Below are 16,196 nucleotides of genomic sequence, written 5' to 3'. Positions count from 1 at the left end.
GGGTCTGCAGCAAATCACGAACTAATTGATTAAGGCGAGCGGGTTTGAATAGCGCTGGCCCGGTGCCAATCGCCTTTCAAAGAGCCCCTCTATGATTAATCGCAATGCATTATTGATAATCATAATTATAGCAGGACACATGCGCGCTGCGCCCGGGGCCGGGGAGCCGGGGAGGGGGCGGGCGGGCCGGCGGGCGGGGGGAGCCGCCGCCGCCGCCGCCGCTCGATTTCCGTAATTTTGAGAAGATTTTTTTTTAGTAATTTTTTATTCTGCCCCAGCTGATGTTTGAGCCAGCATGTCGCGGAGGAAGCAAGCGAAGCCTCAACATTTCCAATCCGACCCCGAAGTGGCCTCGCTCCCCCGGCGAGATGGTGAGTGCTCCGGACCGCGCCGCGGACACACACACGCGCACACACGCACTCGCAATCACACTCACGCGCACTCGCACCCACGCACACGCGGCTGGCCCCTGCGCCCACCGCCCGGCCGCGGCGTCGCCGCTGCGTCCCGAATCGCCTTTTCGACTTGGCGATTTTTTTTTTTCTTTTTAATTTTCAATTTGCCTTTGCTGGGCTTCCCCGCTTGCAACGGGGCAAGCAAACACTTCTCCCGGCAGGATCTTTCCGGAGTTGTTGGGTCCTCCTGTGGGGAGGAGAGAGGGCACGCCGGCCTTGCTTCTCCGTCCCGGCTTTTCCGGGGAGCGGAGCCCGGAACCCGCCAAGCTGCGGCAGGGGCGCGGGTGCGGGCAGAGGCCGTCGGCCCCTGCCTGCGCGGGGCTCCACGCGCTTCCCGGCGCGCGCCCGGGGCCCCGGCCTGGCCTCCGCCGCCCTGGCCTTGCTGCCTGAGGGAAGGAAGTTTACTTTGTGCTCTGGGCTCAACTCGGAACGTGGGGGGAGCTCCCTGCGCCGCGCTCCCCCTCCCCCCAACGCTCCCACTCCTCCTGGGCCCGCACCGCGGAATGGGGTGCCTTTGGGAGTTCGGAGCTGCAAGAAGATGGGGACCTGTTTTGGGGCGCCCGTGCCTGACACACCGGGGTGGAGGCCGTAGTGGAGAGTGCTCTTTGCAGCTGGGTGCTCCCCAGACTTGAGTGCCGGCAGACGGGGAAAGTGTCGGGGTCCGGCTACCCAAGTTTATCCCAGCATCTCTTCTCCCAACACATGCATCCCCCGCGCCCCCAAGAAATCTTTAAACTAGGTTGGCTTCCGCTGAGGATCGTGGTACCTTGTACTTCCATGAGTCGTAAGGGTCGTTTTCTCAGAGCTGGGGTGCTATCTAGCCACGAGAAAAATCCCCCTAAAACAGAGGCACTAGCTTACGATGGAGACGACAGCTGAGGAGTCCCGAAGGGAACGAACAAGTCCAGAACAAAGTTTGTGTTAGGGAGCTAAGGCCGAGAGTGGGAGAGATCCGGGCAGGGAATCGGGGGTACAGAGGGAGGACACCTCGAATCCTTCCTTATTCCTAAAGGTGTTTCACTTTAGGGGCCTCCGACCTCCCAGGCCCAGGGCCAGAGGCGAAGGAGCGGCGCTCGGGCTCGGTTCCCCGGGCACAATGCTCGCCCCTCGGCTGCGGAAAGACGAGGGGCAACCCCCAAGTGGTCTCCGCGACTCGGGATGCCTCTCGGGATGCCCCAGTCCCGGGCTTCATTTTGGGGTGTGGAGGAGGGAGCTGGACCCCGATAGGGCTCCGAAGCGTGCCCTTTGGTCGGCACTTCTGTCCCCTAAACTCTGCGGCCACCCGGGCCCCAAGGTCCCGGGGTCCTTCCTGAGAGGCCTGCTTCTCAGCAGAGCTGGGGCGCAGGGACCCACGCAGAACCCAGGCAGAGAGGCGAAGGGACTCCCACCCCCTAAACCCCGACTGTCCTGAAAGGGGACTCCTGTCGTGGGGGGTCCCTTAAGAAACTGGGGAGAACAGAGACCGATTAAGGAATTTGTTTACAATATTTGCTCCCTCCACCCCAGTACTTTCTCGAGCTTCAAGCCTTACCCAGAGCCTCTGCGATTTCTCAGTCCGCTGAGAAGAACCCCTGATCCCCGCTTTCCACCCCAGGCGAGACCGGGTAGTCGAGGTACAGTGAGGTGAAATTAGCCAAGGCCGCTGCCTCGGTATTTTTCTGGGTTTTCTCAGCTGGTTTCTTCTGCATCTCACTCCCACACCCATCTTTCCTAAAGTTTCTGGTGAGACCTTCCTCACAGTAATACTGTTAAAGTTAACAGTTTGTATAGGACCAAACCTCATGGGAGGAGAGGCAAGAGTTTTTTAAGCCTTTTTTTTTTTTAAATAAATATGTACTGATTTTCTATATTTTCAAAAAAGAAAAAATAAAGGCTCGGACTTTCCAGAGAATTGATGCTTGCTATATCTTTGCCTTTTTCCTGTCGCCTTCTGAATCCGGAGCTTTTAATAGTTAAGGCTTCTCATAAAGCCATAGCATAAAAGGAGTTCACTACCTCTGACCATTATTATTTATTAGGACTGTTTTTTTTTTTTTTTTTTTTTTAGTTTATTTGAGCTTTGAGGTAAGTTAGTTAAGTCACTGAATCAAGTTTCCTTTCTTTCTTTTTTCCCTTTCTTTTACTTTTTTCCTTCCTTCCTTCCTTTCTTTTTTCTTTCTTTTTTATCCCCAAAAGCTGGTTCATTGTCCTAAGAGTCAGTAAACTGTTAGGGGCACCGTAGGAAACACTCCCCTCCCAGCCCCCCTTTTCACCTCTCCCTACCCCCCCCACCTTTTCTCCAGTTGTAATGGTTTTAGATTATGACTGTTTTTACATGGTTGAACAATAAGTTTAGGAGAAGCTGCCTAGAGGGTAGATTTTGTAATAGGGTTACAGGATTTAGTATGTTGTAATAATATTAGTACACAACTAATCCTTCTCCATGTCTGATTTACTGGAGGGCCTTACACACTCCAGTTCTTTTTATTTGGGAATAGTTGTGAGATACAGAGAACTGAGAGATCTTGACTTGTCTCCAAGTTACCTTTAAAATGTCACCACCTTTCATGCAGTATATTCAGCAACCCATTCGTCTATCCACCCAGAAAATACACTTCAAGGAGTTGCCGGGTTCTGTTTTTTGGTTTGCGGGTTTGTTTGTTTGTTTGTTTTAATCTACACAAAATTGTTAAATTTTTAGAAGATAAACCTTTCCTTAAACAATGTGGTTACTTTTTTTTTTCTATCTTGAGTTGGGCTTACAATATGGCAAATGAAATGTTGAACATACCAAATGAAACCTAGTCAGCAGTGCCCTTAGCAGATGCTGGCACCTCCAATTTCGTGACCTCGGCCCAGACTGGGACCTAGAAAAGTTTGTAGACCCCAGTTACCAGAGCCCTGAAGGAGGGACTCCCAAGGCTGGGAGCAGCCAGGCTTGCTGTGCTGCATGTCACGCCTGTGTGTGTTTAAGTGTGTGCGCGCGCGTACAAAGAAAATCCCAGCCAGGCTCAGCAGCCCCGAGGATAACTTCATCGGAACAAGTTCAAGAAAAAAGATTATTTGGTCAGTCTTACGATGTTCATATTTTAATTCTACTCTTGGTGCAGCTATAAAACCCTAAAATAAACTGGGGGATTTTTCTGTTTCCTATGAAACCAAGATTTTGGCACCTTACTTGTCTCTTAAATGATATTCAACAAGTCTCGAATTACTTGTAGAAAGATGACTGCCATTGGAAAAATTATTTACCTAGATAAATAATTCTGAGGAAAGGGCATATTAGAATCTAATGATTTTATATGTGGGTTCTTTACTAGAGATTTGGATTTCAGGGGTGTGTGTGTGTGTGTGTGTGTGTGTGTGTTGGGTTTTTCTTCTTTGGGTGGTGGTTTTAAGATTCCTGGAACTACATGGATGGCCCACTCAGACTCCATTCATCTGTTAAGAAAGGATTTCGGTGCCCAGCTTTTTTCAAGGAAAAGATCATATTGGAAGAAAGATAAAAGCATCATGAACTGGACAGAACACCCTGCCTCTCATATAAAGTATCATAAAAATTCCTCTTATTTATATTAATAATGAAATTCTATTATTTACCAAAGTAATTTACTCATTGTGAGCAGCTTAATGGCAACACATTGATTTCTGGGCCCAAAGGTTAGAGAGAACTGTAATTAATTGCTTTTTTTGAAAAACCGACACCTGCACGATAAGGCAGTTGGAAAGTACTCATGTTTAATCAGGCCTATTTTAAGTTTGTGGCATAATGGAAGATTCTGGTTGAGAAAATGCAAACTGTTTGGGGGGGGATTTGGTGCAGGCTGTACATACTTCCAAAAATGTGACAAACACACAAACAAGCGAAGGGTGGATGGACACGAGAAAGCGTGTGTTAAAGCAGATTTGTGATACCAAATGTTTTGTGATTTATTTTACATCCACGTTCACCTATGGTTTATAGGCACGAGTGCCAATTTATAGGTTATTCTTTGGGGACTTTATCTCATTTATTTTCTACTTTCTCAGGTAGCAAGTTGTCTTGACCCACAATCCTTTAGAAAGCAGAAACCCAAATTTTTAACGCAGAGATCTTACCGAAAAGCTGGGGGAGACTTAGGCCAGCAGTTCAGTTTTTTTTGGAAATTGGGAAAAGCCAAGCTCAGTGGAGTAACCAGAGCTAATTCCTTCTGTAGACTTAATTCGGTTTTTCTAAGGTACCTCCTGATACAGCTAGCCCAGTCTTCCCAAATATTCTTAGATTACCAAAACGGCAGTCATTGAGCAGTTGAACGAAGGAAATGGTAAATTATCCCAAGAACCAGCACCCCTCCCCCTCCAAAAGAAAAAAAGCCGGTGTGCCAGGCTTTGGAAAACCTAGATGTGTCGAGCTGTTTTAACCTTTGCTAGCCTCCTCCCATGCAGAGGTGACAAGGTCCAGATCATAATATGTCCTTCAGAATCTTCCCACTGACCCCCAAATTGAGTCTTGCTAGTCACTTAGCAGGAAGTTCGAAGTTTATTTTAGTTTCACCTTATCAGCTTGGCTTCTTTTCCTAACCTTATTCCCCTGTCACCCTCAGATGCCAGACCCCCAAAGGGGAAGATTGACAGGTAGTTCCCATAGCTCAGTTTTACCCTCAAACAACAGGGATTTAGTTTCTTGTGCCTTTGCCAATGTTTATGTAGTCAAAGTTTAGATCTCGCCTTAAGCAGTCTCTTTTACGCGTCACTGGAAGAGGAAAGCCACAAAGAAGTTTTTGAACAAACCCTTGCAACTGGAACCCCATCTAGTGTTCAGTTTGATTCATCCAAGGGGAAGACATTTTCCCCTTTCATTTATTGTGTACATTAGGTGGGCTGGTATCACGATTTTTCAAAGGACTGTCTTGTCCTTGTTGTTATTTTTTCAGAGATTTTCCCTTGTATTCTTCCCCCCCCCAGAATACGCTAATCCCAGTCAGAACAGTGAGGGGACTTGAAGGGGGCCAGTAAAATGTGTCATGTGGTTGCATATCCCATAGAGGAAACTTAAGACATTACAGAAAATATGCAGAGCATATGTGGCGGTGTTGAAAATTGCTTTGGAATCTTAAGGTGGACATTCGGATGCAGGTTTTCCCCAGGTCTGTGAAAGAAAAAGAAAACAAGAGGAGAGACCAATCAATCAAAAATGTTTGTGATAGCCTTTCGAAATTGGTCTACAAAAAGGAACACCCAGTTAAAATGATAGGTTCCAAAATCACAATCTTGTGAGGGTTTATTAAAAATGTTAATGTGATCTGAAGGTAATGGGAAGTAAAGTGAAGGGTCTTTCCGGGGAGCTCCAAAAAAGAAAACTCAACATGGTACAGTAGGGCTGTTGTGTTGTTTTGTTTTGTTTTGTTTTCCTGGCTGGCTAAACCTTTCAGTGTGGGGCATAGTTGTATTTTTGTTTTCTCAGCAGACAGATACACTGGAACACTTCAATTTTCTTTCTCCAATTCTGCAATGTTTAGTTCAGATGATGAAAACTGACACATTCGAGATGGGCATCAAGAACCTAAACAGTACAATGAGAACTAAAACATCTGGGATTTTCATATACATTGGCTGGAGCTATAAGATCACCTCCTCTCCTGACCCAGAGCGGGGAAAAGAAACCCAGAAAATTCCAAATATCTTTTTGTGTGTACATACTTAGAAAACCACTACTTCTTAAATTTTTCTACATGACCACGATTACAAAATTAATTTGTATGCAAAATCCATAGAAGAGGAACTGGAATATTGTTTTCACCATAGTACAGGGAACAAGGCAACTGTGTTTACTATAAGGGGGTCACCAGTTGCAGTCCTGTGTAACAGATTATTGAGAGAGATGCAAGATAGCAAATGGTCAGAAAAATGAATTAGAACATGCTTGTGTGTGTGTATATCTTATTACAACTTAAAATATTTCCTTTGGTAGTTAAAGATTCAAACTAGTCCTCATGTTTTGTCTTTTTTTTTTTTTTTAATAAAGCTGTTTCATTGGAATTCTGTTCAGAAGGCAGATAGATTTAAAGTTAAGAACTATTACAGTGTAGCGACACCTGCTTTTGAAATAAATCAAAATAGATATCAGGATATTTTTTTTTGGTGTTCATAAACATCAGGAAATTAAATTAGTTGACTCTACAGTGAGATCAAATGTCAGCTTATTAAAATGTGAAAATCTAAGCTAAAATATGGGCAGCTTTTTTTAAACACAGTCTCTTTCTTAGAAGAAGGCAGGCACTTCTTTTTAAATGTCTGTATTTTCCATCCAGTTAGCACAGCCCTAAATGTAAAAATGTTCAGGTCGCAAAACTTGAAAATTCTCAAGTGAGTCTTGAAACAGCACAAATGCAGAATTGGAGCACAGGAAAGTAATAATCAGCTAAATCCTGTAAAGTAACCTTTTTATTTTCTCTCTATATTATGAGAATATCAGATGTTTGCAAGTTATAAAGAATTAAAAATGCCCTTTAATCGTGAGCACAGATGTGCTAAATATTTGAAGCAACTGCATTGTAATGTGTACAATTGATGAAGTCAGTTTTCTGATTTCCCTTGCTAGTTATTTAGTTCTGAATCTGTCATTATTTGTCTAAGCCCAGCTGACCAAGCAAAACTGTGTTTTAAAGTGGCTTTATGTTTTGATAAATGTGAGCTGGTTGAAAAGTATTTTCCACTGAATGCAGAGCTTAATAGAACATGCTGACATAATAGTTTTAATGCATTTTGTTGAAAATGTGTGAACAAACAGAATAGCTTTTGTTCCTTCATAATTGGCTGTAAAAGTAGATGGAAACATAACCATTACATATGGAAATGTGCAAAGAGAAAGAAATAACATTTCGGTTGAATATATTAGGAATTGCATTTCCTAGTTTAAAATAAGCATCTGAAATGGATGCATCATTCAAAATTGGTTGTCAAAATAAGAAACTTTAAACAGAATTTTTGTCACATTATTTTCATCCCAAGTTAAGCAACATAACTTTAGCGTATTTTGTTTACATTATTTTAAAGCAGGGAGAGAGACAGAAAGGGCTTAAAACAGCACCTTGAATGTGCAGAGGAATCCTGTGCCAATTAGGATGATTAAACATTAAATTAAAACTGAATCATTATTGGTATTTTCTGCTCCAACCAAGATTTGTTTGGTATTGTTAATGCATTTTGCACTGTACCCTTGCGGAGATTAAAAGATGGGTATTAGGAAAGCTAGCTTGTTAAGTATAACTTAGCTACTCAAATAAGCCTCCCAATGAATAAAGTGTGCATACATTTGGCATTCTTAACCAGGGCTTGTAATCAACTGTGGTATCACTCAAGGCAAACAGAGTTAAGGAATTTTCAGAAGTTAGTATTTGGGTATTAATTATATTTTCTGGAATGTAAAACTACTCAAGCTTTTCTTTTCTTTTTCCTTTTTTTTTTTTTTTTTTGATGTTTACTACAAAGAGGCAAATGGCAGGCTCTTTTGAGTCAACTCTAAGTTTACTGAAAAAGCAGCATTTTGATTTTGCGTTTATTCATATTTGCAATTAGTTTTTTTTTTTTTTTTTTCCCCTGCAAGTTTTCTGGGAGATTCAATTTGGAAGTCATGGAAACTAACTATTATCTGATTCAGTTCTGCAGAAAAGCACACAGGGAGGTAATCCTTGAATTAAACAGTTTTGTTTTTTTTTTTTCACAGCCTTCGGAGATGACCACACACCATTTGTACAACAGAAGTTGGTGTTCCCCATGCTGGGCAAACAATGGGACGCCATCCTGTCTTTGAATAGGATGTTAGCTTGGAGTTGGAGATTTTTATGTTTAAAATGGATCTTAGTGAGAAGAAATCTGAGCAACCAGTGGAAACAAACATGAAATAAAGGGATTTTATAATGAAAGGTTCAGGACAATCTGTTAAACAATTGATAACAGTTAAGAGCAAACTGTTTTTAAAGGCATTCAGACAAGGAGAGTTGCAAAGCATTTCCAAACTGAAAACGAAGAATTATTCTTCACTTCCCCTTAACTGCACGTCTTTCTTTAAGTTGATGTTTAATCAGAAAATCCTGTGCCAGTTTTTATATACATAGAAAGAGCACTTTTGTTGAAATATTTAGAGGCATAATGTTGCCATTTGGAGCATAGTGGCATATATTCCTTGATTAGCGGGATGGTAGCCACAGTTGCATTCTTTTAATTTTAAAAATAAACATGCCACAGGGTGATATATAGGTGCGAGGCAGGCCTTGCAACGGATTATGATCATTGTGTTTCGTGTGTGTGTGTGTGTGTGTGTGTGTGTGTGTGTGTGTGTGTGTGTGTGTGTGTCGCACATTGCTTTCTCTTTTGTATTCAACTGAGTCTTGAGCGGCCTGGAGGATTTCTTACTGATGTGGCTAAAGTGTGCTTGTCACGGATCAGACGTAGCTCAGGTTCTAGGTAGGGGCTGGAGGTGATTTTCAAGTTGTCAGTCTTCAGCTTGGTGATACGCATTTTTTTTTCCCCCTTGTCAACCACTGATTGGAACCTGAATGACTACAAATTAGTTTAGTGACAGAACAAACTGTCACAGATATCTTTGAATCAGTTGAAAATGAATAAGGTTGACAGAAACTCAAGAGCCTAATAAGTCCTCAGGATGGTAGCTGGACCGTCTCTGTATGAGTAGACAATAACGTGTATAAAATATTGGAAATCAATATTTTGCTATGGAATTTCATTATGCACCAATGTCTGCAGTTCGCCGTATTTTATATCTTGATGGATTACCTGAAGGTCCTGGCTCTTGGAGATACCAGATTGATAGGAAGTCCTCCAACAGCCTAAAAATTTAATCATGATTGTTCTTAGGGAATATTGATTGTTTTCCAGGGGCCACAGTTTTGAGTTCCGCAGGGAGAAAAGAGTTGATCAACCCCTTTCTCTGTTTTTGAAGTCATGGATGTCTGGGCGTCCTCGCTCACTCGCTAACCCTGCTCCTTTTGATGTCTGCAGGAGACACAGAGAAGGGTCAACCCAACCGCACCGCTAAGAGCAAGGATGCCCACGTCTGCGGCCGCTGCTGCGCCGAGTTCTTTGAATTGTCAGATCTTCTGCTCCACAAGAAGAACTGTACTAAAAACCAACTAGTTTTAATTGTAAATGAAAGTCCAGCGTCCCCACCTGAAACCTTCTCCCCCAGCCCCGCTCCGGATCATCCCGAGGAACAGATGAACGACACAGCTAACAAAACAGAGCAAGGAGACTGCAGTGACCTGGCGGAACCCCGTGGACCAGACAGGGAAGAGTCCATGGAGGTGGAGGCCCCAGTGGCCAACAAAGGCGCCAGTGGCCCCCTGAGCAGCGGTGGCGATAGCAGTGCCCCCCCAAGCTGCAGCAGCAGCAGCTCCTGCCCAGGTACCTCAGCGATCACAACCTCTCTACCTCAACTCGGGGACCTGACGACACTGAGCAACTTCTCCGTGATCAACAGCAACGTCATCATCGAGAACCTCCAGAGCACCAAGGTGGCGGTGGCCCAGTTCTCCCAGGAAGCGAGGTGCAGTGGGGCCTCCGGAGGCAAGCTGGCCGTCCCAGCCCTGATGGAGCAGCTCTTAGCTCTGCAGCAGCAGCAGATCCATCAGCTGCAACTGATCGAACAGATTCGTCACCAAATATTGCTGTTGGCTTCTCAGAACACAGACTTGCCAACATCTTCTAGTTCTTCTCCAGGTACTGTACGGACATCTGCCAACCCCTTGTCCACACTCAGCTCCCATTTATCTCAGCAGCTGGCGGCGGCAGCTGGGTTAGCACAGAGCCTCGCTAGCCAATCTGCCAGCATCAGCGGTGTGAAACAGCTCCCCCCCATGCAGCTACCTCAGAGCAGTTCTGGCAACACCATCGGTCCACCCCACAGCGGCTCTTCCCCCAGCGTTCACATATTGGCGGCGGCAGTTCCCACCCCATCCTCGGAAAAAGTGGCTTCGAGCGCGGGCGCCTCCCACGCCCATGCCGGCAACCCCGCAGTCGCGGCATCCTCCTCACCAGCTTTTGCAATAAGCAGTCTATTGAGTCCTGCATCGAATCCACTTCTACCTCAGCCGGCCCCTGCTAACTCGGTTTTCCCCAGCCCTTTGCCCAACATCGGAACGACGGCAGAGGATTTAAACTCCTTGTCTGCCTTGGCCCAGCAAAGAAAAAGCAAGCCACCAAATGTCACTGCCTTCGAAGCAAAAAGCGCTTCGGACGAGGCCTTCTTCAAACACAAGTGCAGGTTCTGTGCGAAGGTCTTCGGAAGCGACAGTGCCTTGCAGATCCACCTCCGTTCCCACACCGGAGAGAGGCCGTTCAAGTGCAACATCTGCGGGAATAGGTTCTCCACCAAGGGGAACCTCAAAGTCCACTTTCAGCGCCACAAAGAGAAATACCCTCATATCCAGATGAACCCCTATCCCGTGCCTGAGCATTTGGACAACATCCCGACCAGTACCGGCATCCCCTACGGCATGTCCATTCCTCCAGAAAAGCCGGTCACCAGCTGGCTAGACACCAAACCGGTCCTGCCCACTCTGACCACTTCAGTCGGCCTGCCGTTGCCCCCGACCCTCCCGAGCCTCACCCCCTTCATCAAGACCGAAGAGCCAGCCCCCATCCCCATCAGCCACTCTGCCGCCAGCCCCCCGGGCTCCGTCAAAAGCGACTCCGGGGCTCCCGAGCCGGCCTCGAGAAACCCGGGTGGGCTCCCAGAGGAAGCGGAAGGTTCCACCGGGCCCCCCTCCAGTGGCAAAAGCGAAGAGAGCAGCGTGGTCCCCGGCTCAGCCCCAACGGTGAGCAGTGGCCTGCTGAGCTCCCTAGCGTCCGACGTCGGCCCAGGCAGTGCCTCGACTTTCACCAACCCTTTGTTGCCGCTCATGTCCGAGCAGTTCAAGGCGAAGTTTCCTTTTGGGGGACTCTTGGACTCAGCCCAGGCCTCAGAGACATCCAAGCTTCAGCAGCTGGTCGAAAACATTGACAAGAAGGCCACTGACCCCAACGAGTGTATCATCTGCCACCGGGTCCTCAGTTGTCAGAGCGCCTTGAAGATGCACTACCGCACCCACACCGGGGAGAGGCCCTTTAAGTGTAAGATCTGTGGCCGGGCTTTCACCACGAAAGGGAACCTGAAAACCCATTACAGTGTCCATCGTGCTATGCCCCCTCTCAGAGTCCAGCATTCCTGCCCCATCTGCCAGAAGAAGTTCACGAACGCCGTTGTCCTACAGCAGCACATCCGAATGCACATGGGGGGCCAGATCCCCAACACCCCGGTCCCTGACAGCTACCCCGAGTCCATGGAGTCTGACACGGGCTCCTTTGATGAGAAAAATTTTGATGACCTAGACAACTTCTCCGATGAAAACATGGAAGACTGTCCTGAGGGCAGCATCCCAGACACACCCAAGTCCGCGGATGCGTCCCAAGACAGCCTGTCTTCCTCGCCTTTGCCTCTAGAGATGTCGAGCATTGCTGCTTTGGAAAACCAGATGAAGATGATCAATGCCGGCCTGGCGGAGCAGCTGCAGGCCAGCCTGAAGTCAGTGGAGAACGGGTCCGTCGAGGGGGACGTCCTGACCAACGACTCGTCCTCGGTGGGTGGTGACATGGAGAGCCAAAGTGCTGGCAGCCCGGCCATCTCAGAGTCTACCTCCTCCATGCAGGCTCTGTCCCCATCCAACAGCACCCAGGAATTCCACAAGTCACCCAGCGCCGAGGAGAAGCCACAGAGAGCAGGGGCAAACGACTTTGCCAATGGTTTGTCTCCCACCCCAGTGAACGGTGGGGCTTTGGATTTGACATCTAGTCACACAGAGAAAATCATCAAAGAAGATTCTTTGGGGATCCTCTTCCCTTTCAGAGACCGGGGTAAATTTAAAAACACTGCTTGCGACATTTGTGGCAAAACCTTTGCTTGTCAGAGTGCCTTGGACATTCACTACAGAAGTCATACCAAAGAGAGACCATTTATTTGCACAGTCTGCAATCGTGGCTTTTCCACCAAGGGTAATTTGAAGCAACACATGTTGACACATCAGATGCGAGATCTACCATCACAGCTCTTTGAGCCCAGTTCCAACCTTGGCCCCAATCAGAACTCAGCGGTGATTCCCGCCAACTCGTTGGCGTCTCTCATCAAGACAGAGGTCAACGGCTTCGTGCATGTGACGACTCAGGACAGTAAGGACACCCCCACCAGTCACGTCCCTTCTGGGCCTCTGTCATCGTCCGCCACGTCCCCAGTTCTGCTCCCAGCTCTGCCCAGGAGGACCCCCAAACAGCACTACTGCAACACGTGTGGCAAGACCTTCTCCTCGTCGAGTGCCCTGCAGATTCACGAGAGAACTCACACTGGAGAGAAACCCTTTGCTTGCACTATTTGTGGAAGAGCTTTCACAACGAAAGGCAATCTTAAGGTACCTCCCTCCATCTGTACCTCACCCAGACCCACCCCAGCCGCCCTCTTTCTCTCTTGGCCGTTGACTGTTTGTAAGGTACGTTCCCAGAGTCTGCAGTCCAGATAGTCGGGGAGAGGGTTCTCGAAAGGGAACCTGTTGCATGTGACTGATCTGGAGAAATGTGGGTGCCTGTGCAGGTCAGGATCACGGCAGGGACTAGGGCAGGCTGCAGCTTTGCTGCATGTCAGAGTGCATTGAATAATTTGGTAACTAAGCGAAGCGGCGGCCTAGTCCTGTTGACTCGCTAAGTGCACCAAATGAATTGCTTTACCTACCAAGTCAGACAGCCCAGCGTTGCCATGGGCTATTGATTAAAGACCTCCATGTGGCCTGTGTGCTGCCCGTATCACTTAATAATTACAGTTCTCCTCAGCGTTGGCATCTATTTTTTCATAACTCTGCAGTCCAGCGTGGTTTGTCTTTCTAAAAACAGTAACGTCACCGCTCTGCTAATGGGTATTATGATAATTGATCATACAGCATTTCCTACTGATATGTGTTGGAAAGAAAGCAAATATGCTTAAGTTCTAGAGCAACAGTTGAACACTCTTACTGTGTACATTTTTCTGTTGACAGAGTATTTCTCTAGAGATTGCGGCCAGTAATGTGAAATGAATAATTACTTTCTGGCTTTTTCTCTCCACGCACAGGCCCTCCAGTGGGCAATCAGTGAGGGGCACTTTCTTCCCATCTGCAAAGGACATTTATAGGGTAAAAGGTGTCAGATGCAATACTTACCATGGCAATGAGAGTGGACATAACAATTCTCACCCTGAAAGGAGCTATCTGTGACTGACTGGCTTGCTTGAGGCCATTATAAGCTAAATACAGGTAATAAAAAAGGAGTAAGTAAGGCATCCTCGCCCAGGCAGAGGAAAGGCGGCCCAGGGCTACAGAGAGCAGAACACCTTATTACCAGCGGACTGGAGTGGACAGCTCTTGTTACCCTTCCCACTGTCGGGCAGGTAATAAGAATAGACATTGCGGCCACTTGCCCTGTCGAGTGTTGGGATATGAGTTGAGACAGATTCAACTATTCAGCTTCTCCCTTCTTCTCTCTCCCCTTTTTTTCCTCCCTCCTCTCCTCTCTTCCCCCGTCCCAGGTACACATGGGCACTCACATGTGGAACAGCACCCCTGCCCGCCGGGGTCGCCGGCTCTCCGTGGATGGCCCCATGGCATTCCTAGGAGGCAATCCCGTCAAGTTCCCCGAAATGTTCCAGAAGGATTTGGCGGCCAGGTCAGGAAGTGGGGATCCTTCCAGTTTCTGGAATCAGTATGCAGCAGCGCTCTCCAACGGGCTGGCGATGAAGGCCAACGAGATCTCGGTCATTCAGAACGGCGGCATCCCTCCAATTCCTGGAAGCCTGGACAGTGGGAGCAGCTCACCTATTAGTGGGCTGACGGGAAACCTGGAGAAGCTCCAGAACTCAGAGCCCAGTGCGCCCCTGGCTGGCCTGGAGAAGATGGCAAGCAGCGAGAATGGAACCAACTTCCGTTTCACCCGCTTCGTGGAAGACAGCAAAGAGATCGTCACAAGTTAAATCCACTCTGGCTGGAGAAAGAGCATCCCCGTTCACAATGAGACCCATGGTTGCCTCCTACTCCTTGCCCCGTGCCCCCCACCTTCTGGTCCCCCCAGATCTCTGAACTACAACATTCTGAAGACATTCTTTTGTACCTTGTTCAACTTCTAGAGTTCTAAGAAAGCTTATTTATTAGTGATATAACCTGGCTTTGCAAACAGGATGCAAGCGTTAACTTTGGTCTTCTGTATTTTTGGACTAAATACTAATTGACTAGAGTCCTGTAAACTTGCTGTAACATTTATGGCAATTGCAAGTTGCCCTGCTAGGCGGTCTTAATCTGGCATTAACTTATTTTCTATATCCAGTTTAATATGAATCTGGTGTTGATGAAATGCCTCAGTGATGCATTAGATCTCTAATAAAATCTGTATATAAATGTACACTTTGATCCTGCTGGAAAATTTTATCAGCAAACACATTGTCTAATCTTTCGAAACAAATTTAAGGAAAGGACTGAAAGTACAGACTGAACTGTGTGGTTCTTTGAAAGGTTTGGGTTTTTTTGATTTTTATTCTAAAATTCAATCTGCTTTTTTTTTTTTTTTTTTTTTTTTTGGTAGATTTAACCCTTTCCGTTTTGAACTGCTATTTGTATCGTGCTTTTTCCTTGAGTCGTCCTCAATGTTAATAAGTTTCTGTACAGTGATAAGCACGCAGAATCCTCTAGAGAAAATACAAGTGTTGTTTTGGTAGTTGAAACTAAGACGTAACATTTTGCCTTGTAGGTATATTCACAATAGAAAATGTGTGCTGGAATTTCACAATGCTGCTAAGTATAGCATCTTGAACAACCTTCAGTGGAGAAAATGTAGATGCTCTTGTATATACAATAACAAATATCACTTTCATTAAAAATGTACATATGTTCCTTACAAGAGCAAATGCTTCTTCTTGATCAAGAGAGCAGGTATAGTGTTTGTTTATTTTGTATTAGGTTATGGAAGAAAAAAATTGGACTGTTACATGCACTTTCTTGGAAAGTTGAAAGGAAAGGGGGGGGGTCCAATTTCTTTAACATTTAATACTTACTAACAACAGAGATACTGTAATTTTACTCAAGTAATCAAATACATTTTTTTTTTGCAACAGATAAAACAAAATACTGTGTCTGTGTTTTTAGAGTGCACTTCTGTTTAGCCAGGGCCCCGAAATGTATTTTAACATTTCCCCAGGCACCAGTAAATTGAGTGTGTATTTCTCTCTAAATAAGGAATTGTAAAAGGCATAACAGAAACAGGTTTGCATGGGCATGTGTTTTCTTTTTCTTTTTTCCTTTCTTTCTTTTTTTAATTTGGAGGATCTAGATATTCTCCCAATATCAGTTGCTTGTTGGCCACTCTTCTTAAACCCCCCTGCCTCCAAGCAAAAGGAAAAACTGATATGATATTAAAAGTTGGTATAGGAGGTTCCATCCAGCCAGGTAAGTTTCCTTAAGCAAGACACTTGTGCCCATGGAGACCTCGGCTTTATTTCAACTCTTGCATTTTCACTTCCCTTGATTCAGTCGTTTTCCAGGCGGCTGAGAGAAGCATTGCTGGAGAATTCCCGGGGCAGCGGGGGTTATATAATCTGACTCTGAAACTGGGCCTCAACCCAAGAGGTCAACTTTGTTTTAGGCATTTAAACACACACGCATATTTGAAAGAAAAAGTCCATTGCAAAGGATACATGCTGTCGAGTTGAATATTGCATCA

The 16,196-nt window shown here is 46.1% G+C and overlaps 1 protein-coding gene across 2 annotated transcripts; it reads left to right on the top strand.

Moving 5' to 3' along the window:
* Positions 1 to 266: 266 nt before the first annotated feature.
* SALL1 (spalt like transcription factor 1) lies at positions 267 to 15,593 on the top strand. 2 transcript variants are annotated; one of them, XM_059044326.2, is made up of 3 exons: positions 267 to 371; positions 9,435 to 12,871; positions 14,017 to 15,593. In XM_059044326.2, the coding sequence occupies exons 1-3, from the start codon at positions 296 to 298 to the stop codon at positions 14,455 to 14,457; spliced, it is 3,954 nt and encodes a 1,317-aa protein (XP_058900309.1). In that variant the 5' UTR covers positions 267 to 295; the 3' UTR covers positions 14,458 to 15,593. The 2 variants fall into 2 exon arrangements, with proteins under 2 accessions (XP_058900309.1, XP_066876518.1); XM_067020417.1 differs by having other exon boundaries at positions 289 to 371; positions 9,435 to 12,875; positions 14,021 to 14,820.
* Positions 15,594 to 16,196: the final 603 nt, after the last annotated feature.

Source organism: Kogia breviceps, chromosome 18, assembly GCF_026419965.1.
Source record: "Kogia breviceps isolate mKogBre1 chromosome 18, mKogBre1 haplotype 1, whole genome shotgun sequence".
Lineage (NCBI taxonomy): Eukaryota > Metazoa > Chordata > Mammalia > Artiodactyla > Physeteridae > Kogia > Kogia breviceps.
This window is presented reverse-complemented; position numbering and strand designations above follow the sequence as displayed.

Excerpts from the sequence above, each read along its gene's own strand:
- SALL1 (XM_059044326.2), top strand. The coding sequence starts at position 296 with ATGTCGCGGAGGAAGCAAGCGAAGCCTCAACATTTCCAATCCGACCCC. Across the intron at positions 372-9,434 it reads CTCGCTCCCCCGGCGAGATG|GAGACACAGAGAAGGGTCAA; the intron begins GTGAGTGCTCCG and ends TGATGTCTGCAG. Across the intron at positions 12,872-14,016 it reads CAACGAAAGGCAATCTTAAG|GTACACATGGGCACTCACAT; the intron begins GTACCTCCCTCC and ends CCCCCGTCCCAG.